We start from the raw sequence: 27,587 nt of genomic DNA on the forward strand, positions 1-27,587 counted from the left end.
TCCCGATGCTTTCGAAGCTGGCATCAGCCAATCAAATCCCGTTTATGCAAATCCCGCCAGTACAAGCGCTAGCCAATCAAACCGCGTGCAAGCTGGGAGAGCCAGACCACAGTTCATTTCCTCATATTCCAAACGAGAAATTACGGTAGCAAATCACCCGGTTCTTTACGACCAGAACTATTTACCGGGATACAAACCGGAAGAACCAGGCATGGAGGGAGGTGGCAGAGACAGTGGGTGAAACTGGTAGGTTTTCGCCTATTTGGGGAGTTTATATCCAGTTTACTTCGTTTTAACATTGCTATTGCTTTGTATGCCGGGGGCGGGCGGGAGATTCCTGATTGGTTGTTGGTCGCCTTGGGCGCGAGAAATCACCAAGCCTCAGTACGGCCGGTACACAGGCATACAAAAATCTTGAAGCTGGACGTGTCTGAAGCTTGGTGATTTTTTGCGAGCAACGCGACCAACAACCAATCACATGAATCTCCCGCCCCGACATACAAAGCAATAGCAATGTTAAAACGAAGTAAACTCTTTAAACACTTTCAAGTAGTGTATATTCCAGGTTGTACGCCTACCTGGTGACAAGCAGAGTAATTAAATATGTTCTTGTTTAAGGAACTTGTTTATAAATAGACTCAAAATCCTTACATTGTGAGCAAGAAATAACAAAAAGTCATTAGCCTATAATGCTTGAGTTAGGATTATTTTGTTTTTTATTTAGGTTATGTAGCCTACTAAAGAGTATACTGCCTCCTTAAGCCAAATGTCATAGTTTTTGCCTCAGTAAAGTTGTCTCATAATTCCTTCATACATTTAACTTTTGTGTTTGTTAGTATAACTGGTGTGTAATCAGCATTATAGCCACATGAGGCTGCCATTGCTGATTAAGATTGAGGACATGGCGTGCTGTGTGCTGTTGGTTAAAGTTGGTTTGTTTGAGACTTTAATGTTAACAAGCATATTTTAATACTGTACCTACCAGCTCAGGGCTGCACTGCTCTGCTTTGTAGCTCTAGCAGTACCAATAACCTCGGTTTGAATGGCAAATTAATTTCACTTACAGTGTTACAAATGTATTATCTTTTCAATTTACACACGGCATCTATTGCACGTCTGTCCGTCCTGGGAGAGGGATCCCTCCTCTGTTGCTCTCCCTAAGGTTTTTCCCATTTTTCCCTTTAAACTGTGGGTTTTCTTCGGAAGTGTTTCCTTGTACGATGTGAGGGTCTAAGGACAGAGGGTGTCGTATTGTCATACTGATATTCTGTACAAACTGTGAAGTCCACTGAGACAAATGTAACATTTGTGATATTGGGCTATATAAATAAAGATTGATTGATTGATTGATTATCATATAATCCACTAATGAATTGTGTTTACTGCGGTATACTAATCCTTGCCCAGTCGAGCAAGCAGAATGCACTAAATAACAGACAGCTGCGTCTGAGCAGGATTAAAATACTTTGAAAAGATTGCTGATAATTTATGCAATCTTGTTTTAACTAAATTTCATGAGCAAATTAGATTATATTAGTCACATTAATATTAATAACAACACCAGTGCACTTCTTTTTGTAATGGGATCCAGTCCGGAATAAGTACCACCTCTCCCTTGGGTATGCGAGTTTGTTACTTAACAAACTTCCTCGCCTTTACAAACGAGCTTATTCCTTCAGGGCATGACATACATGGGAGTGGTAGACTAATTAAAACACCTCAGGGAGCAAAGAGGATGTGAGTCAGGATATATACAGTAGCCCCAGATCCAATTAGGGTGCACTACCACTTGGCTACTGTTGCATTATTGAAGCATGTTATGGAACAGACGGACCATGGACGATAGGGAGTGCCATTAGGACAACACTTGGCAAGGAAAAGTTACCATGTGAGATGTCACAGTACAAAAAAACATGGAAATGACCCCAGGGTTGATATTTTCAGTAATTAAGTCTTCTTCTGAACTGGAGAGAACAAGGTTATACAAAATAGTACTTGCTCATGCAGCTTAAAGACAAATCCATCCAATCGAGTTTTGTGTGGCCTAATAACTGTAGCCCCAAGAGTACAGATAATTTCCTGTTGGGACATCATTTAGTCTGACAGGTTGCAAAAATGAGCTGATTTTACACCATGAAATAACCTGTGCAGGCAGATTTGATTTATAGCCATTCTCAAAAGACAGCATGGCCAAGTTAGAGCAAGGTACGTTTCTTTAATTGAACATCACACAACCTTTAGAATGATCAATGCAGAGTTAGGCTGCTAGAATCGAAGAAAACATGTTGTTTATAAGGCAGGAGTAACAGGCTAATTAACTTTCATTACTCATTTTGAGTTATCAATTACAGCTCAGCATGCTCACAGCAAACATGTAGTAATGATACCTCTCACTGCGTGATCAATTCCTTTGATAAATTGTAATTATACAATCCTGGCTTGTTGACCTTGAGGAGTTGGCAGTATCAATGCCTATATGCTTAATAGCAGGAGTATGCGTGTAAAAATGGCTTAAAATGCGCGGCAAGTGTTGCATATAAAAACAAATTAAGCAGTCAAATTAATTTGTAATCAGTGTTTATGAAATTGTGGCAAGCGATTCATCTATATTACCTGAAATATTCACAGCCTCAATATACCCTTATAGTCCTTGCAATTAAATGAAAGGACTGTAAGTAAGGAAATAACAGCAGAGGGGACGCATACTTGTTATAAAAGATTTATTTAGAATAAAACGTAGCCATATTACACGTAGTGTGGTCAATCTATTTTACATACCTCAGGAGAAGCGACACAGTTCTGCCATGGTACGGTTCATCATGATTGGAATCATTAAAATCATCATCATTAGTCTACAGTCAGAGGAGGTTATAGTAGTGTTGCTCAGTCTCACAAGTTTTACAGGATAGCATATAGCACAACAACACAACGCAGTGAGGGACCAGTGCTAGAAGGCCAGTGGAAAACCAACAACAGAGAACGTAATAATCGTCATTACGGGGGCTAGCTTCAGCAGGCCACAGACCCATTCTGGTACAGTAATAGCAACTTTTATACTTGGTTTCTCCTCCTTGCAGTGTACACCAATACAGTAAGCTAAAGCTTAAAATGCTAAAAACCAGGTTGATCTTGTTCTGTGAATGATTGCAATGTTTTAAACAAGTTAACAAACCACAAAAACAAAACTGTGTCTATGAGTCTGAGGTAGCAAGGCAATCATGGCTTTCCTCTGATTTCTGATCATATATCTTTAAAAACTATTCTACATAATGACGGTGGGCCTCTTAAAAATCCAATTACAGAACGACCTTAGATTTAAATCTTTATTCTCCAGAATTTCTCTCTTTATACACAATCCCACTTTCATTCATCAAATCTTTTCTCTGTCTTCCACACGTGGAATGACAAACTGTATAGGCACAGAAGGGGTAACGTTTACAGAACAAATCGAATTTGACACAAAGTCTGCCAGCATATCAATGCTTTAAAGGGGAACTTGACATTGAGCATGCTACATGATCAAAAACAAAACCGATGCTTTGAGTAGGTGACACAGCCTTCAAAATGATCCTCTCAGCCACTAGATGTTATTACTCAGGAACTGTGCGTGCTCCCAAACATGGAAACCTCCTTCTACTACTACTGTGGGCTGGAGGGTACAAAGCAGTGGAATGACACAAACATGTAACAGTTTGATTCCCATTCGGGGCAGAAATCAACGAGAAAGAAACACAAATCTCAAACTGCCCTCTGAAGGAAAATAAAAATAAAAAGCATATTTTACTATACAAAGCCCCGTGTCCATGTTCTCATCTGCATATCTAAACAAATCACTGACAAATGTTAAACCAAGTTCAGGTACAATCTACAGTTCATAAAATGTACAGTTTGCATAGTACAAGACAAGGTGGTAAAAGTAGTAAAGTTGTCTGGTCCTGTGCGTCTTTGGGATTTAGGGTCAGGGGGGATTGTTTGTTTGGGAATGGTCTCCTCCCGACACTTACTGCGCACACTCACGTGTGCACACTAACACACACCGAGCTCAGTGGGGACTCTCCTCACATCACCTGCGAAACAAAGAACACAAACGTTTAATCACCATGTTAGATCAGACAACAACACGATGTAGGTGTGCGCCTTTCAAGTAGAAAGTTAGTGCTCTTGTCTTTTTTTTGGTGGCACACGCCTCATTTCTCTTCATCAAGACATCACTGTGCAGAAATATCAGAGGTTTGAACAAAGTGATGGGGTTTGAAAGCTGGCAAACGGACTGCAGTCCCTCCAGCCAGTTACAGTCCATTAGGAGCTTGGTGTGGAGAAAAGGAAGGAGGTGGGCAGGATGACATGCAGGGGAGATTTAAAAAAAAACATTGCTGTCTTCTCAGTAATGGAATTAGGCATTCAAACCAATTCAACCATGTCTCTGTATGAAAACCAACCGAAAGTGTAACACATGGTGTCAAGGCTAATAAGAAAAGGAAAAAGTGGAAGGATGAGTAAACGTAATACCGGTAAAAAGGACCTGAGGAGATGAAGGACGTTTGGTTCAATGTATTTCTTAAGTTAACTGAATACAAAGTGGTTAGGGAGTCATAATGAACTTGACTCATTCAAATTAGAGCTGTGACACGCTGAAACCATACGTTGGAATGTAATGGCTATCAAAGAGTGAAGTAGGAACCAAAGGGAAGAAGCCACCACTTATGGATTCATAGAAAATAAGCACTCAAACTGGCGAGTAAAGGCATTAGCTGTGTGCCAAATTGTCAAGCAGACTACAAATATGGTGAGAGAAAGGGAAGAATAGTGAGAGGAAAAGAGGCATAGTGGGGTGAAAAATTACAGTGGCAGAAGGGTCAGTGGTAATGGCTTTTACCACACTTAAGTCCCAAAATGCACCTTGGCCTCAGACTGGGAGACTAGAGGGAGTCTCTTTCTCACAGCCCAGTCCTGTGGAGGACTGAGGCAGGTGAAGGCTACTTCAGTGGCAGCAGCTGTAATTACCTTTAAAATGTAGCTTTGCTCACAGTTCTCTCACCTTTCCCAATTACTCAAACACGTACAAATACACACAATAAAGCAGCTTCCATACAAGCTGGAAATACACGGACAGATTTATGGTACTAGTGTGTGTTTAAATGTGTAGAAGAGAACCTCGTCTTACCTGTGGTCTTGAGGAGAGGCTCGAGGCTGTGGGAAACAAAGAAAAGAGACAATGATTTAATACTTGAACTCCCCAGTCCATTTCTGTTTACACTAAATGTTCTGCCTCCCACATATTCCTCGAAGCCTCGAAGCTGTGCAGTATCCAAATGCTAATAATGCCGGAGCGTCTGCCAAATTACAATGGATTTCTAACTAAAGCCCTCATAGGAGTTTTGACTCGAATGTAATTTAGAGCGAGGTGGCTCCAGCTCTCCATTTGAACATTCTTATTTCTTTTTCTTTTGGTTTCTTTCCAATTCTGCTATAAAAAGTAATGAGTGTCTGAGGTTTTTCCTAATTATCTCAGATACCACATTTAAATGATAATCAAAAGAACCTCAAGGCTCTGTTTAAAAGCTATGTGTTTGAAAAGGCATTTCAACAAAATCAAAACCACAAAGTCACCATACAGAGGAACCTGCGGTGCGCTGACAATGATGCACTTTTTAAAAAGCACACTATATATACCGCTCTTCATTGCAATACAGGCAGGAACTGTTGAATTCATGACTACAGATGAGAGCACAGCTGCTCCAACTATCATGTATACAGTACATAACACACACACATAAATACATACACCTCCCACAAACATATAATGACAGTTTGAGGCAAAAAGACAGATGTGGAGCAGCAGTGTGTGAGGTAAAACCACCAATTATTTGTGTTGAAATGTTTAGTGCATTCATTATTAGACAGTAATTAATTGGCAACTATTTACAGTAGATGTTTTTGATTAATGTTAAAAGAAAAAGAGCCAAATATTCTCCACTTCAAGCTTTACACTTGTTAATGTGAAGCTTTGTTTTCTCTTTCATGTTCAATTAAAATCTGATATCTTGGAGCATTGGACTGTTGTGAGGAATAAACAAGTGACTTGACGGTGTCTTGGTGGCTCTTAGGAACATTTGGTTGAAATAAGTTGCGATTTTTGTTCGTTATAGACATTTATAGAGAGAAAATGCTATGCTGTACAGGAAGGACACACTTGCCTAATTCACACATCTAGACAGTGCACATGAATTGTCCCCGCTAGGATGAAGTATTAACAGTTAAGCGGAGTGACAAGCACTACTATTTCTGCTGACCAGCGTCCTTGAGGCGAAACACAAATCTGCCTTCAGATGCAGGGAATACACGATCAAAGAGAGGAGGAGTCAGAAACTTACGACTGCATGCAGGGAAGGAGCTGTTAATCTGCTCCATTACATCTGCCAGGTTGGAGCTGCTGTTGTGGGAGTGTGGCAGCTCGTCTGGAAACACACACACACTGAATTTGACTTTTCACAGACACTTAGATAAGTCATTTGTAGCAAAATGGCGTAAGAGCAATGTTTAAGTTTCAAGTGTATAACCTGATGCTGTAAAATGTAGCTCCAGCCATACTGTAGTGCATTTAAAGGACACATCTTCAAATATCAAGATGAATGTCATTTGAGTGAGTGTTTTTGTCTGAGTATAACGTTTTGAACTTGAGTGTCTCACCTGAGTTTTCAGTAAGTGGCCCGTGTTCTTGCCCAGTTGGTGAGGAAACTCCATTTACCCTCAAGTCCATCTCCGGCTGAGTGGAAAAGAGAGAGATGGAGAGAAGAAAGAAACAAGGGAAACTCCATTATTATAACACAATTATTCTGCATGGCAACCACTTGACAACTTCAAAATGAGCCGTGCTTCACAGCGCCAGGCGGAGACAAGGGAATAACAGAGGGCGGCACAATAAGGCTGTTATTGTGTGCACAAAAACATTTCTCATAAGCATGCCTCTGCCAATGTCCCCACTTGGGTTTAACATGTGTCAGTATCAATCACTCAGACCTCCAAGGACATTTTGTAGTCAGATTTCCAGAGTTCTAGCTTATTGTTGAAGACAGAGTTGTTTCATTGAGTGCAAAAGTAGAAATAACTGTTTTGTCAGCACAAACAACTGAATTGAATTACACCAGGCCGCATAATCTGACAGATATAACTCTGTCTGTACAAATATAGAATATAGTGTCCACATCAAAAGCAATAATCTCAAAGTTTCCTCACTAAGGGAGGATTTGTGTGTTTCCTGTCTAACACATTTGGAAATCCTTCTCCCCTGAGGCTGATGTTTCTCACACTGATGCAGCCGCCACAGCGAATGCAGATGACAATAAGCTAGCAATGTTTATGTTCACTTTGTTGTGGAGAGGGCTTAGTCTGTGACGGATGGCCTCACTGCGCTTTGATTCATCCTGCGACCCACTGTTGTCTGATATATGATTACAGAAATCTCCCGTGCCCTAAAATGTCGTGAATATCAATGAAAAGAGCATTTCAGACAGAGGGAAGAATTTGACACAGAGATTCAAGTGATAATCATTGGTTCATTCTTTATAACTAAAATGCAAGATTTGAGTCATGGCTGAATTGAAATGTCTGATAAAAAGCAAACAATAAAAATAGAACAAAATGACAGTAAAAATCCCAGTTGCTCAGAAAAAAAAATCGATCAATGAGTGGTTAGGGTTGTGTAAGTAAAGCGCTGTGGACAGCTGATCAATGGGTGAAAACACGCTCTGCTGCCCTGATGCACAGAAGGGAACACTTGATGTCTCGTGACATTTACGGCAGACTCCCACATTCCCTTCAGCTTTTATTCTGCAACAAACCAAATCAATGTTGCCTCGCTACCCACCCTCGTCGGCCCTCTTCTTCTTCCCCTCCCTCATCTCCAGGTGCCCCCCGGCGCTGGTAAAGCCTAACATGTTAGAAGAGTCTCCAGAGCACAGCCACTGTCTTGAGGCTCGTCTGAGAATAGCTAAGGTCAGCGCTTTGGTCCGCCTTCAGGAGTGTGAATTGAGTGTGTGCCACGAAGCTGGCTGGGTTTATTATTCTGCAGCTTGGCAGTAATGCCGCGGTTGATGGAAAGACATTTTGACATATCATCAGGACTCCGGAGACTTAAATGTCAGAAAACAGAACTTCTTGCTTAGTGGGGGGGGGGGGGGTTAGCTTCAGCAGGTAGTTGTGCAGCTGTCTCATTAATTGACTGCATGTTTTTGTCTTTTAGAATTAGGAATCACTTGGTTCATTAATACAACAAACAGACAGGAGGTAGTTGAATGACAGGTATCTTAAAATAGCTAAAACACTTAAAATATCGTTACATTACATGTTACTTGTTAGACACTTTTATCCAAAGCGACTTACATACTCAATACTGTGGGCAATCCCCACAGGAGCAATTTGGGGTGAAGTGTCTCAGGGACACAACGACATGCTGACTGCAGTTAATATGAGTGAAAGAAAGAAAGAAATGATAATAATCCAGTGATATAACACATGATAATCTATCACTGATATGGGCTCTATTCACCTGCCTAATAAGTACTTTCACTTTTCAAGATTTATAAAGAAGTATTTCCAGGACACATCTACACTAGATGGAAATCTCCAATATGGTGAAGCATGGGCGCACAAAACCCTTTTTTCTGTCAAAATGTTAATCTTCATCCATTAAAATTCTGCCGAGTCACGTCAGATGCCTTCCGGCCCTCCAGCCATATTTGATGTGAGTTATTACCGAGCTTCCACAGCTCCACATCTACCAGAGAGCCAAAACCTGCTCTGTGTTTGTTTTGGCTGATTTGTCGGGATTGCTGTCTGTTTTGCTCGAGGGTTGTGCTTTTTCTCACTCGACACAAACAGTCAAACCTCAGTGAGCAATTAGGCCACGCGTAAACAAATCTGGAAGTTATTGATAGAGGGACTGGAGACGAGCGCCGGACTCCTGGATTGAATGGTAATGATGTAATTAGGATCTAATCTGAATGTTGATGAACGGGATTTGTTATTCGAAGACACAACAAGCTAAACATGTAAATGTATGGGTTGGCATGCAACATAAAAACGTGCACATGTACATATTTATGTTGTTTTTTTATTGGAATGACTTTAAAGGAATCCTTGAACCTAGTGTAGGCCTTTAGGAATAAGCAATGCACTTTTCAAATGAGTTTTTGTACTTTATGAGTAGCACTAAAACCACCTTAGCAGCTGGTGTGAGAGAGAGACTATGAACTGTGATTACTGCCCTGCTGCTGCCGCACAACACGCCTAATGAACTAAAAGGAACTCAGAGACTTTGTGGCCGTACAAATTGTGATTCCTCTAGTAAAAATGAAAAAATGCTATCTGTAAAAAGCTATATTAGGAGAAATGCAAGTGTTCTCATTGCATTTTTAAGCTAAAATACCAAGCTTTTAAAAGCTGAACAACTTGCATTTATATCACATAATTGTGATTATACACTTCAAGTTTAAAGTCCTTTTCACTTAGTAGACTACTAACAGCATCTATGTTGGTTTTGTCTGCTAAGCACCCAAACTAAAGCCATTATTCTTGCAAATTGCCTCTTCACAGCTGCAGGTGAAATCATTTCAAACAATCCCACTTTACAGTTGTTAGAGAAAACTCAAGATTAAAGATTCAAGGCTTTTATTGTCATTCGTACATAGCTACAGTGTACCGTACTTTTCGGACTATAAAGCGCACCTGCATATAAGCCGCAGCAGCTAAATTGTCCGTCTGTGTTGCTCTCGTTCTGTCTCTCGGTTCCACTTTTACTTTGGCGCGCTACCTGTCTCACTCTTTTCCGGCCTGCAGCTTTTCCTGCTGGAGCCCGCCGCTTAAAGGTGGCGGGCGCGGACCGGTCATAGAGCCCATAGTGTTAAAGGTGGTTAATTTTACCTGTGAAATCCATAGATTTAGGAGGTTCCCTAGTGGCCGTTAGCTGTACAAAAAAAATGGGGGAAAAAGTCTCGGCTTATAGTCCGAAAAGTACGGTAGTTATGTCGATGAAAATCTTAGGTCCCAGGCTCCTCCAACAGTGCAACACAATAAAACAGGTCAAATACTGCAAGTAAATACAATAAAATAGAATAGAAGTAGTGCCATAAGAGAAAAGCCAATGCAACTGAGATTGTAACATATTAGTCTAGAAATATCTGTCTCCTCTCAACCTGTGGCTTTTTGGATGATTCCCCACATGTAGCCGTTGCTGTGCAGTCACCTGGTGCAGGAGCTGTCGGAGGCGCTGCAGCTGAGACTCCAGCTGTTTGTTGTGTTCCTCCAGGATGTGCATGCGGGCCTCCAGCCGGCCCTTGTGTTGCCGCAGCAGCTTGGCCTCAGCGAGAAGATCGGCCTCATCGGGGTGGGTAAAAGAACTGTCTGAATCCCAGGGGCCTCCAGCAGGGGCCCCTCGCTGGCCATGCTGCTCCTTCAGCTGCTCATACTCGCTCTGTAGGCTCCTGGTAGAGAAGGGTCAGAAAAACATCATGTTAATGTCACACTCACAGGTAAGGGTAGTAATCGGGAGTAAGAAAGAAGTATTCAGATCATTTACATGAATAAAAGTAATAATACCGCACTGTAAAAACATTCCATTCCCTTTTAAAAGTCCAACATTTAAGATTTTAGTGAAACACATAAGTATTCATATGCATTGTTGTTAATGTAGGGATCCCCATCAGAAGCACATGGGTTTGCCTCAAGTCTTGAATTGTCTTCTTTAACACAATTAAAGAAGTAAAGAACATTTGGCAAGATGAACAGCTACAAAGAAGAGAGCACGATAAAATAGTAACAGGCTTAGCATTTTAAATAAACATAAAGAAAGAAAAAATACACACATTTGAATGTTTGTATTTAAGACAGTATGTTACAACAGTATGTAAATGTACATTTATGAACATGCATCCGTTTCATTTTTATTATACTATTTAATGGTCCTCTTCTAATGTTTTTAATATTATACATTCTTGTTTAGTAGTAAGACTTTGTAGACACGTGTAACCATCAACTTGACAGAGCTGTATTCCTGGGAGTCTTTTATAAACACATCAGAGGACTTATGTTATGTTATTTCTACATATCTTTGTCATGATTAATATATACTGTATACATGCTGTGCTTTTGTGTCATGCTTTAGATGCGCTGGAAGGCTTCTCTCTTGTTTGATTCTTCCTATAATTAAAAAATTGTTGCAAATGAAAAGTTATTGGTAAGTGGAGTTATTTGTATTGATATCACTCAAAGGAAAGCTCCTTAATGAACAGTGGGGTGCAACACGAAAATAACAAAGTCATGTTTACTCAAAGCTTTCGGCCTTCTTAGTTAAATTATTTTTGAAGTGGATTTATAAACATAAAGACCCGTCCGTCCGTCCGTCCGTCCGTCCGTCCGTCCGTCCACACCAAAGCAAAACCATAAGCTGCCATATTTAACTTAAGTTGGCATTTATGAGGCTGGCACTAAAGCTCTCTCTCCTCCTCGCTCTGCTGGAGTGCCTGTGCGAGTGTGTAATCAGACTTAAATCACTCCAGTCGAGCCACAGCCGGAGCAAAAGCACTTCCACAACAACAATAGATGCTAGAGTGACTCTGTCTCTCTATTTACTAATCAAACCGGGGAAGGACTTGGCGTGTGAGGCCGACTGGGGGTCCGGGAAGTGTTTGGATGTTTGGTGCTCCACAGTGAGATGAAATGAAAACATGAACTCAATTGACACGAGGGAGATGTGAGTAAACGAAAAAAAGACAGATGTGTGGAAAATCTCACATTTCAAAACTATTGACATTAAAGGTCACCTATTGTGCAAAATCCACTTTTTCCTGTCTTTTATACATAAACATGTGTCCCCTCTGTGTAAAGAGATTCTGAAAGTTTCATTAAAAACGATTCGCTCACTTTTCGTCCTGATCCATCTATATATAAAAACCTGTCAGCTGATCAGATTTTGGCCACTTCATGATGTCATAACGATTTTTTGGCTTGTGTAACTATTAGCCAATAACCAACCATGGTAACGCCGCCCCCCCCCACCCCCCACCTTATCACCTGAATCTCCTCCTAGAGCACCATTGTGTTCTTTTTAACCAAATATCTAACAGAGTGGCTCCTTATTTTCATCTAAAGTAACAGACAGAGAATCATATCACACTGAATTCACTTTTCATTGTCTTACCTCTGCTCCTCCTCCAGGCGGGCTATGATGCGCTCCAGCTCGCCCCGCTCCTCCCTCTCCACGGCCTGCAGGATCTGGGCAGGACTCTGGGGCTGGCTGCAGGGGGAGAGCTCCCCCCCCAGCGTCTGGCAGTACTGCAGGATCAGGGCATGCTCGTCGTCCCTGCGGAGGAGAGTTCAGAGTTATGTGATGAGCGAGGAGCCCAGACATCTTGTCCCTGTTAGTCAGCTACTTTCACCTTCTGCTCAGTCTGGAAGGAGGGACTCCTCAGCACATAAACAATTTTCAACAAAAAAAAAGCTTTTCAGCTTAAGAGAATTATGTTTGAGGATCACTTGGAATGGTATGGGATTAGTTTTGTATCATAAAGATAAAGCAACACTTTCTCAGAATAAAGCAAAACTATGAGTTTAAAAGAAAAAAAAACTGAGTCAAGCAAAATAAAATAAATTTCAAAAATAAAACTATAAGTTGCAAACAAATCATTTGTGTAATCATGTAAACTATAAGTCTTTTTTCTTTGTTTTAACATAGGTTTTTGTTTGCAGTTCTTGTTTCTTCTTTCTCAATAATCAGACTTTTGCTCTCGCTGCAGCTCTCTCATTTGCGCTCCTTCACTTTTTGTTTGAGATTCTGACCCAAACATCCCAGGTGGGCGGGACTTTCAGGGGTGCGTCCCCATTGGCTACTCAGTTTTTGAGTGACAGCCCAGTCCTCCAGCGATTGTTCAGTGCAGCTGCGGTGCGCTAGCTGAGCGTGGACAGAAGACCCCCAGTGGAAATGAAAATATATGTAAGTATTGATTTGTGTTGTTTGTGCTGTACTATACGGTCCGTTTCTTTATTGTGTTAAGTGAGAAGTAAAGCTGTGCTATTAAAGTTAGCTTTTGCTACCTTTAGATCCATAACAATGCAAGCTAAGTAGCCTAACAGTTAGCTACATAGCTAGCAGTGAGTGAGTGTTCAGACACCTGCACACACACTCAAACGGACTCGTGTGCCTGACTCTACCAACAGGCTTTCATGATTCTGTTTAGATATGCAAGTATAAGCCATGATAGCTTATTTTATTAACACGCTAATTTGATATGAAAATCAATTGAGGCTGAATTAACTTTATAGGATAACCTACCATCCATGACTGAGCTGAGCTGTGTTTTATTTGTTAACTAGCGTGGCGTCTAGAGTCTAATCCCATTTTCCCACTTCTTCTGAGGGGACAGCATTAGATCCTAGGAGGGGGGGCATGAAGAAAGACCTGCACCAGCTTCATCCACGCTGGGCGTTGCTGTTATCACTGGCTCAGTGTCATTTCATTTGCCCAAATATCTTTACATATACATTTAATAGATGTTATTATTATCCACCTTTCTGTTTTATGTCCTTTTATTTAAAACATTCCTTGAGACTTCATCTTCTGGTTCAAATGTCCTCAGGCTAGGAATAGTATGTCGAATATTTTATGCTAAATGTATATCATTTTCTCACAGGATATAGAATGAAACAACACCGTTGTTATCCATTGTGTATGAATGCTTCAGCTCTTCAGACCAACACAGTAAGATGTGAGAATGTTCCTAATTGTGTTGGCATGCAGCCTAGGTCTGGTCTGTTTGATAAAGCAAATCTGCCACTTTTATATTGTAGAATTTGTTAAATTAAAGCAGTCTTTAATTGTTTGTCCTAAACATAGCAATATATGCTTTTTGAAATGTAACGTGTCTTTGAAGTATACAGTATACAGTTTATATTGTGTATCACCTTAAGCTTGAAAATACATAGATGTGTTTTTTTAATCTATAAAATAAATAAATAGACAGACAGACACTTTATCAATCCAAAATTGGGAAATTATTTAACAGCAGCAGCAGTGTGTTCAGGTATTACAATATTTAAAGTTGGAATAAAGTATAAACTACACAACACAAGTATAATGCACAGCAATCCATAAGATAAGTCCGATATGTTCATGAAAACTCCCCAGGAGACACCGACACTAACGTGGCCGAGTGGACTCCGGAGTTTGCTGCATGAGTTGCACTGTATGATCTGTGGTGTAGTGCGCTGTCACTCAAAAGTAGCCAATGGGGACACACCCCCGAAAGTCCCGTCCACCTGGGACGTTTGTGTCAGAATCGAAAACAAAAAATGAGGGAGCACAAACGAGAAGAGCTGCAGCGAGAGCAAAAGTCTGACCATTGAGAAAGAAGCAACAAGAACTGCAAACAAAAATATATGTTGAAACAAAGAAAAAATACTTATAGTTTACATGATTACACAAATGATTTGTTTGCAACTTATAGTTTTATTTTTTTTTTAATTACATTTATTTTGCTTGACTCAGTTTTTTTTCTCTTAAACTCTTAGTTTTGCTTGATTCTGAGAAAGTGTTGCTTTATCTTTATCTTTTTAAACTAATCCCATAGAATGGATGCTCGGGAATTACAGTATAGCACAGCACTCCTGTACAAAGGCAGAGAGACATGAACTACAGAAGCAGTGAAGTTGGTTTTTTAAATGCATGAGGGAAAGAATGGTTGTAATCCTTCATTTAATACATGTTTAGGATGATTAAGAACCTACAGTATATAGCTAATAAACTACAAAGGGCCTATGAAGAACATTTTTATATGGGAAACATTTACAACGTGGTGATCACAATTCTTGTTTATTTTGAGCTAAGCTTGTTTAGTACAAGTTAAATATCTTGTTTCATCAAAATGAATATTCTTCAATTACAAAAATAAATAGATCAGTGAGTGAATGTACTTAAATTCAATTTACATTGTTTAGCATTTAAGTGTCTTTTTCAAGAATAAAGGTTGGACACCATCAAGCACTATAGGGTAGTACAACTTACTTGTGAGATAAAAAAGGCAGCATACCGTAAATAAAAATAGGAAGAACGGAGTCTAAACAAAGATTGTCGTAGCTGCCACCATATATATACATAAGATCTGCAGCTATTGTGGGTCTGCCACGCTGCAAGCTCCACAATCCCTGGTGGAACAAAGATGTGTCAGTCTCTGCTCTCTGATAACTGGAATAAGGGAGGGCTGTGAGGAGGTGGAGGGAAGGAGTCTGGCAGACAGATAGAAAGATATGGAGGAATCCAAGGAGGAATGGCTGCAGGTGTCTTCTGGTGTGTGTCTGTGTCAATCTCCTTATGTGTTATCTCAGTGATCTGAAAGGTGGTGGCAGGCCTCGCCAAAGCCCAGCTGTCACCTTCACTCTGAAACCCTTAAAGACTAAAAACCTGACAATCACACAAGTTCAAAAAAAAAGATTTAAAAATACTTTGTCGAGTGACTATAATTTCCAGTCAGTTTGACAGCTCGAAAATAGGGTTCGGCTAAGAGAAAGTTTCGTAGCATGGTGACTCCATGTGTGGCTTCCCACTGTTGACTCGATGTAGCCATTTTTATTATTCATGGCTTCAGCCTGTCAAAAATATCCAGCAGTGCTGAGGCTGTCATGCTGTGACGTTGAAACCGTGGTTATGTAACATTAAACATAATATATCTGGACTAGAAGAGCAAAAATATATTGACAAATGGTCTACTAATACTCATAAACATATACAATAGATTTAAAGAAATGCTCATTTTATTACAACTTGATTCTTAGTTTTGCAGCTTTTGGTCATTGTTTATACAAAAACTCCTTATAGTGATTATACATGTATATAGCAAAGGCCAACAAGCTGATTTGACTTTACAAGTTACAGTACAAAGTATCCTGCTTCAAGGGCCAGATCCTGTATTTACCTCTCTGAGCTCAAATCTGGAGCATACTTTAAGTCACACCTAAATCAGTGACAACCAGGCAGGAACTTCTGGCACCTTTTTAAAAGAAGTGTTGACTTGCTATAAACTAGTTTCACACACTCTTATCAAGGCCAGACCATAACTGAGTGCATAATCCCCAGCTATAATGAGTAAATTAATCAAATACGCTCTGGAGAGTAAACTGGCCGACTGAAACGTCTCAGGTTTTACATAAGACACCCTTGAATTTCACCATAGGAGACGATCAATAGTGTTCAGAAAATACTCCGAATGCTATTATCGCCGTGTGGATAATACAAAAGGTTATGAATAGAACTCTTTCTCTTTCTCAGAGATGATAGCAATTATACTATATCATGACCAAGGAGTGAGGCGAGAAAGTCGTTAACAAAAGATTCCCAGAATTAGTCTTTTACCTCTTTTCATATAAAAGCAACAATATGCCAAACCAGTAGCCCTCCATGTACTCTGAGGAGAAAAGGGTTTTATTATTAACAAGCCTAACCCCCTAGTGGGATTTGAAGCACAAGTTTAAACAGTAATTTTCTGTAAGAACGGGATTTGGATGAAATTCAACCTCACATATTTTGTTAAATAAAGGCACTAATGATGAACATGACATGAATGGATTTCAGCCATGTTTATTCTGCTGCTTTTGATCTCATGTAACCAGTCGCTCTTTCTTGTCCATTTATTGTATGAATTTGGTCCCCAACATTTTTTTATGCCGTCTTATCTTTTCTTAATTTATTTAACAAATCTTCCATTTATAGCCTTTCTGAAAGCACTCGTAAAACAATCCGTCATATGCAGCGCACGTAAACATTTCACTTTAACATGGACAATGGATCCATGCTGGAAGTGCTGCGGTTCTGATAAATGACAGAGAAAGCTGGCAGAGACCGGATGTCAAGGGAGCAAGCTATGATGAAGAAGTGCTTATTGTCCTGTAGAGAAACCTGGAAATTGGTGGCATTGTGGTCTGCTGGGGTTTGGGGATGGAGGTCCGGCACAATCTGAGTGACCAATTAGGTGAGGCTCTGGCAACAGGAAGCTGTTTCAGGACATTATGGCTGGCAGGAGGGGCCCAGAGGACAGCAGGAAGGGGATCATTACATGAAGAAATGGGCACTACAAGAGGCTGAGCTGGCTCACAAACAAAATGCTCTTCAACAGTGGGAGGAAGAGGAAGTGCAGTGAAAGGACACTCGGGCACAGCGCTTGTTGAAGAGGAAGGAAAAGGGTGAAGAAAGAGACGAAAGAGGAAGGGAGCATCAGTATGGGAGAAGAGTGTCATGTGATTATTGGTGATGAATGCTGAGGCTATTAGCTGCAATATGAGTGAGGTGCTTTGTGTGGAGGTTAAGCGAGGACGCGGCTGAGAGGAATTCAGCCTACAACAATATTATCGGGCCTGATGCCTAGCTTACCTATCACAGAACAAGCAGCTCCTCTCAGGCTGAACAGCACTATCAGCTGCCTGGGCCGAGCTCAGAGAGAACAGAGAGAGATAAAGTCAAAGGGAAACAGGTCTACAAGTCTTTTATCATAACCTCTGGTGAGATGATAAAAGTGTGCTTCCTGTGCAACTTCCACATTAAGAGACTGATCACAGTGAAGTCCAGACGTGTTGTTTATGAAGCAGGACTTCTAAAAGAAAGTCTTTCAATGTTTACCTCTGTGCTAAGTTTTCAATCTGAAGGTTGCCTATGCCCAAAGGTAAAACATATGTAGACTACAACTAAAAATGATGAAAGGCGGAGAAGAGAAAGAAGGGAGGACAGGGTATGATGAAAGGAGGTTTAAAAGGAAATGGGCGATCGAAATTAAAAGGGAGAGCGTGAGGAATAAAGGGCAGAATATCAAAAGACCAAAAAAAAGGGACAGCACTGGGAGAGAGAGACTGGAAAGCGAAAGATAACCAAACAAAAAAGCTGGGGGGAAAAAAAGTAACGAGGGTAGACTCGCTCCTCGGTGACGTCCCGAGGCATTGATGACAACACTGTGCTTTGGCTGGAGGTCAGAGAAAATAGGCCTAATTAAGGATTCCCTTTAAGATAAAAGCATAGCAGGACCAAAATGACAAAAGCACTGAAGCCACTGGTATGCATGCACGACACACACACACACACACACACACACACACACACACACACACACACACACACACACACACACACACACACACACACACACACACACACACACACACACACACACACACACACACACACACACACACACACACACACACACACACACACACACACACACACACACACACACACACACACACACACACACACACACACACACACTTTATCTCTAGAGCTCTCTCACACACATATTATACTAATTATTGATATCACTGCACAGCTGGCAGCGAGTCCAAATCAGTGTTTGCAGGCTTTGAACGATCAGAAAAAACAAGCCGAAAGCCAAACATGCATGTAATTGGCCAACGCAGTCATCCGTGTTACACTATGCATGTTTTCGTAAGCTCAAACACTGCCAAGAAAACCCCTTTTACAATTGTGTCAAGAATTCATATCATTTCTGACAGTGTGTGTGTGTGTGTGTGTGTGTGTGTGTGTGTGTGTGTGTGTGTGTGTGTGTGTGTGTGTGTGTGTGTGTGTGTGTGTGTGTGTGTGTGTGTGTGTGTGTGTGTGTGTGTGTGTGTCTGTGTGTCTGTGTGTCTGTGTGTGTCCGTGTGTGTCCTCCACACAGACAACCAGATGGTTTGATATACAGAGAGGCTTTGATGAAATCAGCTGTAGGCGAAAAAGAATAAATCTTACAAAAAGAGAGGAAGGGCAATCAAACACTTCAAACCAAAGGCAATAAGAAGAAGGGTTCGTGGCTCAGGCGTCTGACAACACATTGAACAGCATCTTCTTTTGGAAACATGGCTGAGTGGGCTGTTTTACTTTAGTGGTATCTATAAAACACAATATTGCTATTATTACAAGTAACTTTTTCCTTAAAAGTAAGGCTTGATGGACAAGTTGTTGTACATAATTAAGGCTACTGGTTAATTCTGGCCCTTTATAATCAGCTCATTCATTCACAAGTGATGTGAATGATATTTGATTGCAGCAGAGTGACATTTAAGAGAGCGATTTCCCATTTATATTCTGGTAGAAAGACCTGGCATGTGCATAACTGTAAAATGATGTAAAGGGAATTAGGCAGACTTATGTCTGACTCATATCACGGATAGCAGTTTTAAATTAAATTATCCAAATGTTATTTCACCCTCAGTCAAAATTAAGAACATGTACATGGGGATTTATTCAAATAAGTTAATTTTCTCTACGTACAACCTATAGTACGCTACAACATCAGACACATTGACAGTAGATCATCTTTCATTTTAATTACTGGCACTGTTAAATATATGTTATTAAATAAAAGTGCAGTAGTGTCTCTGCATCCACATGTTCTCTATGGAGAGCTTGGTTTCTCGTTTAATGTATTAGTAACTAAAACTGCTTTGCATTACACACAAATGTGTACTAATATCCAGTAAGAACCCATGGGCTATCGTGTGCTCTGTGCAGATAGGTACAACGCAATTTCTGTCAAAGAATGGTGCTGAAAAAATGCACTTTTTGTGTTTGGCATTTACATTGTTCTTGGAGGATTGTTCACTTTTATCTTCACAGGTACATTGAGGTGGTTGTTGTTGTTGTTGTTTTGCAGGCAAGCCGAATGCAAATCTTCCTGAAATGACACCGATGTGAAAGTGAAGAACTATGATTATATTCTAAATGTGCTCTGGTGGGTTTTTTTTCCCTCTGCTGTTAAACCCATTAGCCTTCATCAAACCATCATCTCCCTCACCTCATTAGTGCTTGACACACTTGTGTGCATTAGCGTTAGTGTTGTTTGAGAGCTGCCAAAGATAATGGCATTTTCTCTTAAATAAGCCCGAGTACAAAGCACAAAAGAGCAAGAAGGAGTGGGGGGAATGTGTTTGTCCCGCATTAGGAGAGCTCGGAGAGGAAAATAAATCCTCCTTCTCCTGCTCCACCAGAACATTTTGTCTTTTTTACTCTTCTCTCCTTCTATTGATCAGTTGAAAAGCAGAGAGAGGCTATTTGGAGTCTTCAAACGAACATCTTATGTTTCTAAAACCGCTTTTCTACACGGAAAGGTCGGATCAGGGTGAAGTGTGGGAGCAGTGGTCCACACGATGCTTCAAATCAGCAGGGGATGCAAGCTACAACAGAATGGAGCTTGATGCTTTAAATCTTCACTCGCGATTCTCAAAGGTGTTGGCATCCTCCCTTTTCTCTGCTGAGCTTTTTTACTCTCAAGACCGGTTTTTGTTTTCCGCTATGTACCATACAGAAAACTTCTTCAATCTCCAGGAGCACACTTTTCAACACTTCTGAAAAAAACATTTAAGTAAAAAAAAAAAGTAGATGTTTGGCTTTGTGATATTTGATATTTCTGTTGAGATAAACTTCTGCACCATTTCTCTATCTGTGACATTCTCATGCACAAATTAATTTCACACATGTTGAGTTTGATTATCTTTGATCAGGGAAATCTACAACTGTCTTATCTAAACATCAGAACCTGAAGCTATTCGCTCTAAAGACAAGAACATGTGAAAAGTGTGTCTATATTTCTGTTTGAACACACATGTCTACGAGCTCAGAGGGCGTTTGAACCGCTAGAGCTCATTCCCCAGATTAGGATCTCAGTTGGAAAACGGAACAAATACGCCCTTCAACTCAAAAGGGCCTACAAAAGACAGACACATGTCTCACACACACACACACACACACACACACACACACACACACACACACACACACACACACACACACACACACACACACACACACACACACACACACACACACACACACACACACACACACACACACACACACACACACACACACACACACACACACACACACACACACACACACACACACACACACACACACTGTAGAGCCCTCCTTTTCCTCATCAGCTTTCCCCAAACTTTTGTGATTTCTTCTTTTTCAGGTTTCCCATGTCCTCATCTCCTCTGATCAAAGATAACTGGTTATTATCCGAGATCCTGAATCCAATCACTCTCACTTCTCATTGTTGGCACTTTAATCTATTACATTTCTACTGAAGTCATTTCTACTGTATTCACCCACATCCCATTGTCTTTTTCCCCTCACTGCACACTTCTTCTGCTCCCTCAAAAACCGTTATACCTTTCTGTTGATCTCTTTTCAGCAATTCTTTGGTATTTCTTTGGCTGTTTTGATACACAGAGCAGGGAAGCCAATTGTGTAGGCTACCATGACACAAGAAGATGATGTCTCAGAAATCAAGTTTTAACAACATGGTGTTCGACTTTTGGTGTTGCTCTGATAAAATGCATTTTTACTCCATGTACAAAGAGATATTTGTATTAATATGTGCAGCAACTTGCAAAGAAATCATGTAGTTATGTGAAGGAAAAACGTATACAAATGTTGGGGACTTACATGCTTCCTGTTGCTGAGCTGCTGTCTGTGGGCAGAGAGCCGTTGGAGCGCTCCATCTGGGCCAACCTGAGAAAGAAACCCTCATCAGTGATGGAAACTTCAATTCATGAAAAACTAATCCATTTAAACACCGCCATCATCTCATCAAAATGCAGAACAGAGATGTCAACAAATGCAGATCTTAAGACCACAGAAAAATTCATGACCCAAGTTACGACCAAATAGAACTTTGTGTTCTACTATAACAGGTGCATAGCCATATTTTTATGTTTCCAAGTTTGTGTGTCTGTGGAGAAACGCTCATTTTTCTGGTCACATTCAGACGAAGCTGCCATGCCAATGAGGCCGGCTCCTCAGATGAAAGCGTGTATTCACTGAACTCTGTAGCAGAGAGGCAGCCGGGCCGCTCCGCAGATTAACAGCACGACCCACACACACACCACTTCAGGCTGAAATTGAACTGTGACCGAATATGCATGGAGGGAGATATTTAAAGTTATTATTTCACTGGTGAAACCTCATCATTGTGTGCATTTCACCGTGTAAATGTATAAGCTTATTATATTATATAAATTTAATTTAAATTCACCAGGCTCATCTGTGTCACTGCTGATAAAACAATGCTAGCAAAAATGCTGAGCCAAGGTTAATGGTGTGTGACCAATGAAAGGTTACAGGCCAGACGGAGCAGCCCTGCATCAGAAAAGCCTTCATAATGAAAGCTTTTTGACACAAGTAACCCTGGTTCACTTTAGAAAGGAGAAGCTTTGGACTGATTAGAAATGCATTCAAGGGGCAAGATGGGATATGTGACACTTTAGGGTTTTAACAATCTGGCTTATCTTTATATTAAACATGACAGGCTCTCAATCTCAGTGCAGCAGAACATTAGTTTGGTGATGTTGGTGATTATTGGCCGCAGATCCCCCACTGTGCACATCAAGTAGGATAGTTTTCAGTGGATGACTGAAAACAGCCATCAGGCTGGGATTTAATGTGAGCGATCACCACATAATAAATAGCGGATACACAATGTTCAAAAGTGTAATTTTGTAACCCTTAGCAATAACAAGACTGAAATATAATGTTACTTATGCTACAAAAGCATACTTCCACTGCATATAGTCTTATCTAGACTAACTCGTTTTTGCATCATAGGTACAGACTGATGGAAAGTGCTTCTTGGAAGAAAGTCTTTTTAAAAAGCATAACAAAAACTTGCCATTTGAAAGTTGGTGTCTCACTCTATAATGAGGCTTTTTTAAATATGCAACATTTAAAAGCAGTTAAAAAGTCTTTATGTGTGTGCGGTGCGGCGTCTGAGATGATGAGATAATGATTTGGGGAATGCGATGCGTACCTGCTGGCATACTGCTCTATCCTGGAGTGCGTGTCATCATGAGAGAGCTGGGGTGACTGGGACAGCCTGGAAATGGATGAGGTAATGGAGATGAATGAGATTCTGCATGCCCACACAACCTCATTAACACACTGAGATTTACAGGCACATGCACACGCCTGCTCACACACGCAACCGTAATGGCCCTTCACAACATCACCTAGAAAATAAATCAGATGATCCTAAAGAGAGAAATATGGGGGGGAAGGGTGATCTGCACAGCGGTTGGATGGGTTTGACAGCCCCTGCAGGGAAGAGCAACCGAATGCTAGTTGGGTGCTTTAAAGAGGAGAAGAAGGTGACGCTGAGGAGACAGTGGGTGAGTTTTTTGGATGCATGTTCAGCCAGTGGATCAGGCAGGCAGGTGGGAAACATGCAATTCAGTCATGGCTTTTTAGGAGTGAGGACTTAGGATGTGCGTGAGGAGAGAAGGGATTGAAGGAGGTGTTGTTAAAAGGCATTCCAGTCTGGAGACGAAGGTGTTGTCGTGGTGGCGTAGATACTTACTCGTACTGCTCAGGACACATGCTGATGAGGGTGACGGGACTGTAAGAGAATCGGAGGGAAGGGGGGAGGGAGGTCAAGTACCACAAATCGTCTCAGGGTCAAAAACACAGCAGGTAGAGGAAGACAAGGAAGGAAATGTCTGTCCAACAGCTGAGTGGCTGCACTAAGCACAAAGGGAAGGCACTTAAAACAGTCACCAATACATACACTGCATGTGGTTGTTATTATCCTCTGTGACATTATCTAAACATGCATCAGAAAACACTTGTGGTACAGGAACTGTGCAGTTGTCTCAGTTTTGAAAGGGTCAAAATGGGCAAATGAAACTGTCAGCACTAATATACCCAGATGATGTGTACGGAAGCTCAAAGAGAAAGGGGTGATTATGTCAGATGATGTCTCAGCTGTCACACATTTAATTTAAATGTTTAATTTTACAATTCCTTCAGCATAAAGAATAGTATGCCCTCAATTCATTCCCTTTCTACATTTATTTCCAGCCAGATTAACTGAAAAAGTAAGCCAGTAAAAAGATATACAGAACCTATGTTGTTGTTAATCTGCTACTCAGTACATTATGATTTAAAATGATGCATTTGGTCCATAAGAACACAGCAAATGAAGCTGCTGTTAATTAAGGATTTTGGATAGAAAATGCGACAAACCTGAATGCCTGGGGCATGCGTCTTGATTTATTTTGATTCTTTTAATGTTTCAGTTTTTTAGTCCGTGATAATTGCAGCTATTTTTATAACTGCTGTACATAAATTGTTGTTTGTAAGCAATTGGGACACCCTCTTATCTCAACAATACAAAGAAATGTGTTATTTTCACGGAGGAGGCTCGTGAAAAAGTTGAGGTTGAAATTAAATTGCCTTGCTTTTGTTCTCAAATGAAGGCAGGATATTTAGAGGGAGACGTGCGGCTTTGTGGTTGTGTTTCTCACAGCGGGGCATCTAGGGTAGTCACACTTCTGTAGCTGCGAGAAGATTTCTAAATGCAGCAGGGGATTGAGACGGAAAAGACAAAAAGAGAGAAACGGTGGGAGACAAGAAATCGGGGTCGGCAGGGAGACTGAGCTTACTATACATAGCCCATGGTGCAACATTTGTGATGCTCCCCCCCCGTCTCTGCTAATGTTTTATGAGAGTGATGTAAGTTGTCACCATTGCCAAAAAAAGGATAGCTTTGTAAGGTTTAGAGACAGTTTTCCTCTCATCAAAATGCGTCTGACTGACATAGAATGACCTAACTTTAACCTCCAGACGGATGCACTTAAAAAGGATCAAGTTTGTCGTGAAGACAGAAAAGGAGAGAGGGAGATGACATTTGAAATGAAGCATGAGAGAGAAAAAAGGTTGAAATTAAGGGGACTTAAGGAGGGGGAGGAATCACAGCAGTGGAGACCTTGGGAGTATTTGGGGCTTGACAAATGTGGCTGCTGTAAAATGCACATTTCACTGGTATTGTGTTAAAAGTCAGGCTGAGCTGTGGTAGAAAAACACGTCTTCTTCTCATAAGATCACCATCAGCCAATCTATTATGAATATCATCATTTCATTGGCTTGATCAAAACACTACTTTCTAGTGAGAATCTGAGTTTTAAAAAAAAATAGTCTCTGCATTTATATTTGACCTAACACAGGGTGAGCTTAAAGTGAACACTTCTAACATTTTAACAAAGCCTTTAAAATAAAAGTAAATGTCTTACCAGTAGAGTGAATGTGGAGTCTGGGCTTAACTAATGCACACAACTAAAAGATCTCATTTGCTACCAGACATACGCTTTGGACCGCTTTGCTGCTCATTAGCTCCTTAATGGGATAGGATTGTGTTATTATCTGACTTCGGTGAATCCGAACTATCCCTTTAAAACACCAACATCCACAACACAAGCAAACTAACTTATCAAGGCAGTGGTGGAACAGCAACTTCAAGGTAGATGTGCTGTTTTATCAATGAGGTCGGATTAGCTTTTAAGAGAATCAATAACTACAGATAAAAACAGCTTCAGGTCTCAGCCGGAACAGACTGTCTGACGGCAAAAAAAGCAGTAAAATATATATATTCTCAATATAGCATTTATATAGGCTCCATAGTATTTATGCAGCTCTGTCCGCAAGCATCTTTCGTGCTGTAACTTTATTTTTCGACCGCCATCTATACACTGACTATTGATAATCACTCCCCTTTAGTATCCAAAGCAACCATTAAGCACTTGAAACTGCCCAAAGAGCTTATTCATGTTATGGTCTCGTAATGTATTTGTGAAAATCGTGCAGTCTGTGTTTCACTGGGTTTCAGAGGTTTTTTTTGTTGGTGAATGTCCTGAGATCTTTCTAAAGAATCAATTGAGTCTATCATGCTGTGGTAGTCACTCTGTCACAGTTTGTGCTGCTTCCTCTGTTCTCCTTGTCCTCTATTTTCCTGTCAGGGATAAAGACCTTCTGACTACCTGTCCATCAGAAAGACAGCTAGAGGGCTGGTAAGACAAATGTGTGTGTGTGTGTGTTTGTGTGTGTGTGTGTGTGTGTGTGTGTGTGTGTGTGTGTGTGTGTGTGTGTGTGTGTGTGTGTGTGTGTGTGTGTGTGTGTGTGTGTGTGTGTGTGTGTGTGTGTGTGTGTGTGTGTGTGTGTGTGTGTGTGTGTGATGTGTTGCCTGCTGTACACACATTGACCCACCATTACTACCACAATGTACAAAGACATCCAGCTTGAGACAATGCTCTCTATTAGTGGTTCATTTAAAAACAAAAAAGATTGTGCAAAATGCATTTTACCCTCCAGAAACCTAATAAAAAACCTAATAAAAAACGTATTTACTTGAGTTTCACGAAAAATGAAAACTGGATGCTGAAAAAAAAAAAAAAGATTTAGCCAATCATTTTTTAAATCCACCATCACCAATTTGCCTCTGCAGCAGAGACTCGTGTATTGTATCAGGTTGTGTAAGGTAACGAGCAAGGACCAACACTGAGTGGGAAACCATTAGACTTTTATCCATGTATTTTTCCTTAATGTTTATTTTATTAGCTTTTCTTTTTTAATGCTTAATGTCTTTCATTTATTTTTTGTAAAGCACTTTGAATTACCCTGCGTCGAAAAGTGCTATATAAATAAACTTGCCTTGCCTTGCCTTGCCTAGAAGGGTTCTTTCACATTATCAAACATAGCTGTGACAAATCAAAAATCCTTTCTGCCGTGAAATGAAGCAAGGATACAAGTGGGAGGTGAGAGAGTAGGTGGTGTTCTGCTCTCAAGGTGGAAAGCAGAGTGGGAGGAATTAAAAAATAAGAATGCAAAGCAGAGAGACTGAGTAAGTGCATTAGGGAGGCCAATTATACAGCAGACTGTGTAACTTCCCTTCTGCTGCTACTTCTTAAAAGTTCACTTTATCAAGACAACCAATGGAGCGACATATGGTTTTCCTAAAACAGTGTTTAAAATGATCCACAGCAAGGGATTACTTTCCATCTTTAAGCATGATCTTCAGGATGACGTAAGTAGTATTAAATGCACTGATTTTTCAGATGTATATAAGACACAAATATGCACACTATTTTATATTTAGAAGTTGAAACATTGGGAGAAATCATATGTATTTACAACATACTGTACACAGCAGCAACTGTAATGATGTGTGTGATTCCTCTTTTTATGCCGTGTTCCAATTACAGAAAAAATCTATTTCAATTTAGATCACAGTATTCATTTAATGACACCGAGATGGAAAACGTCACTTAAGTGTGATAATAAGGGTTTATAATAAATGTGCCATGCAGAGCATTATCAGAGATTTCAGCCACATCTTATTGACGATATTGCACTTCAGGATTATTGTTACAAAGCTGTTAATAGTGGACTTCAGCCTGTGGCGTCATGTGGATAGCCCACAGTCAACAGGAGAGACCTGCTACACAGTAAGAGAGATGAGAATTTGATGACCCCGATGAAAAAGTCTTCAATTTCTTTAAATCTCCCATCTCTTATAACAGATTTTGAAAAGATCCTTGCTTTCGCCACAATTCTTCCACATTTTGGAGGCATTTATCAGACAGGCATCTCTGCAGGAGTCATTGTTCAAAGAGGAAGGAAAGTGAGAGTGGAGCAAGGTGGCAGGTGGGAGTGGGGGCAGCTAAGGATGGGAGGGATGAAAGAGGAGGTGCAATCCAGGTGGGCGTGTGCAACTGGATGTCGG

At 40.6% G+C, this 27,587-nt stretch overlaps 1 protein-coding gene across 6 annotated transcripts in view; it reads right to left on the reverse strand.

The window, feature by feature from the left end:
* Positions 1 to 2,706: 2,706 nt before the first annotated feature.
* The window catches only part of utrn (utrophin), a 195,949-nt gene continuing 171,068 nt past the window's right edge, over positions 2,707 to 27,587 (reverse strand). For 5 of the 6 annotated variants that reach the window (XM_034076052.1, XM_034076051.2, XM_071201962.1 and 2 more), the window contains 9 exons: positions 23,391 to 23,429; positions 22,845 to 22,910; positions 21,485 to 21,550; positions 12,197 to 12,358; positions 10,244 to 10,481; positions 6,691 to 6,766; positions 6,375 to 6,458; positions 5,165 to 5,190; positions 2,707 to 4,067 (listed from right to left, as the gene is read on the reverse strand). In XM_034076052.1, the coding sequence (XP_033931943.1) occupies positions 4,059 to 4,067; positions 5,165 to 5,190; positions 6,375 to 6,458; positions 6,691 to 6,766; positions 10,244 to 10,481; positions 12,197 to 12,358; positions 21,485 to 21,550; positions 22,845 to 22,910; positions 23,391 to 23,429 (766 nt within the window). In that variant the 3' untranslated portion in view covers positions 2,707 to 4,058. The remainder of the gene's footprint in view (positions 4,068 to 5,164; positions 5,191 to 6,374; positions 6,459 to 6,690; positions 6,767 to 10,243; positions 10,482 to 12,196; positions 12,359 to 21,484; positions 21,551 to 22,844; positions 22,911 to 23,390; positions 23,430 to 27,587) is intronic. The other variant, XM_034076053.2, reaches the window with a different exon arrangement.

This window comes from Pseudochaenichthys georgianus, chromosome 24 (assembly GCF_902827115.2).
Source record: "Pseudochaenichthys georgianus chromosome 24, fPseGeo1.2, whole genome shotgun sequence".
NCBI lineage: Eukaryota > Metazoa > Chordata > Actinopteri > Perciformes > Channichthyidae > Pseudochaenichthys > Pseudochaenichthys georgianus.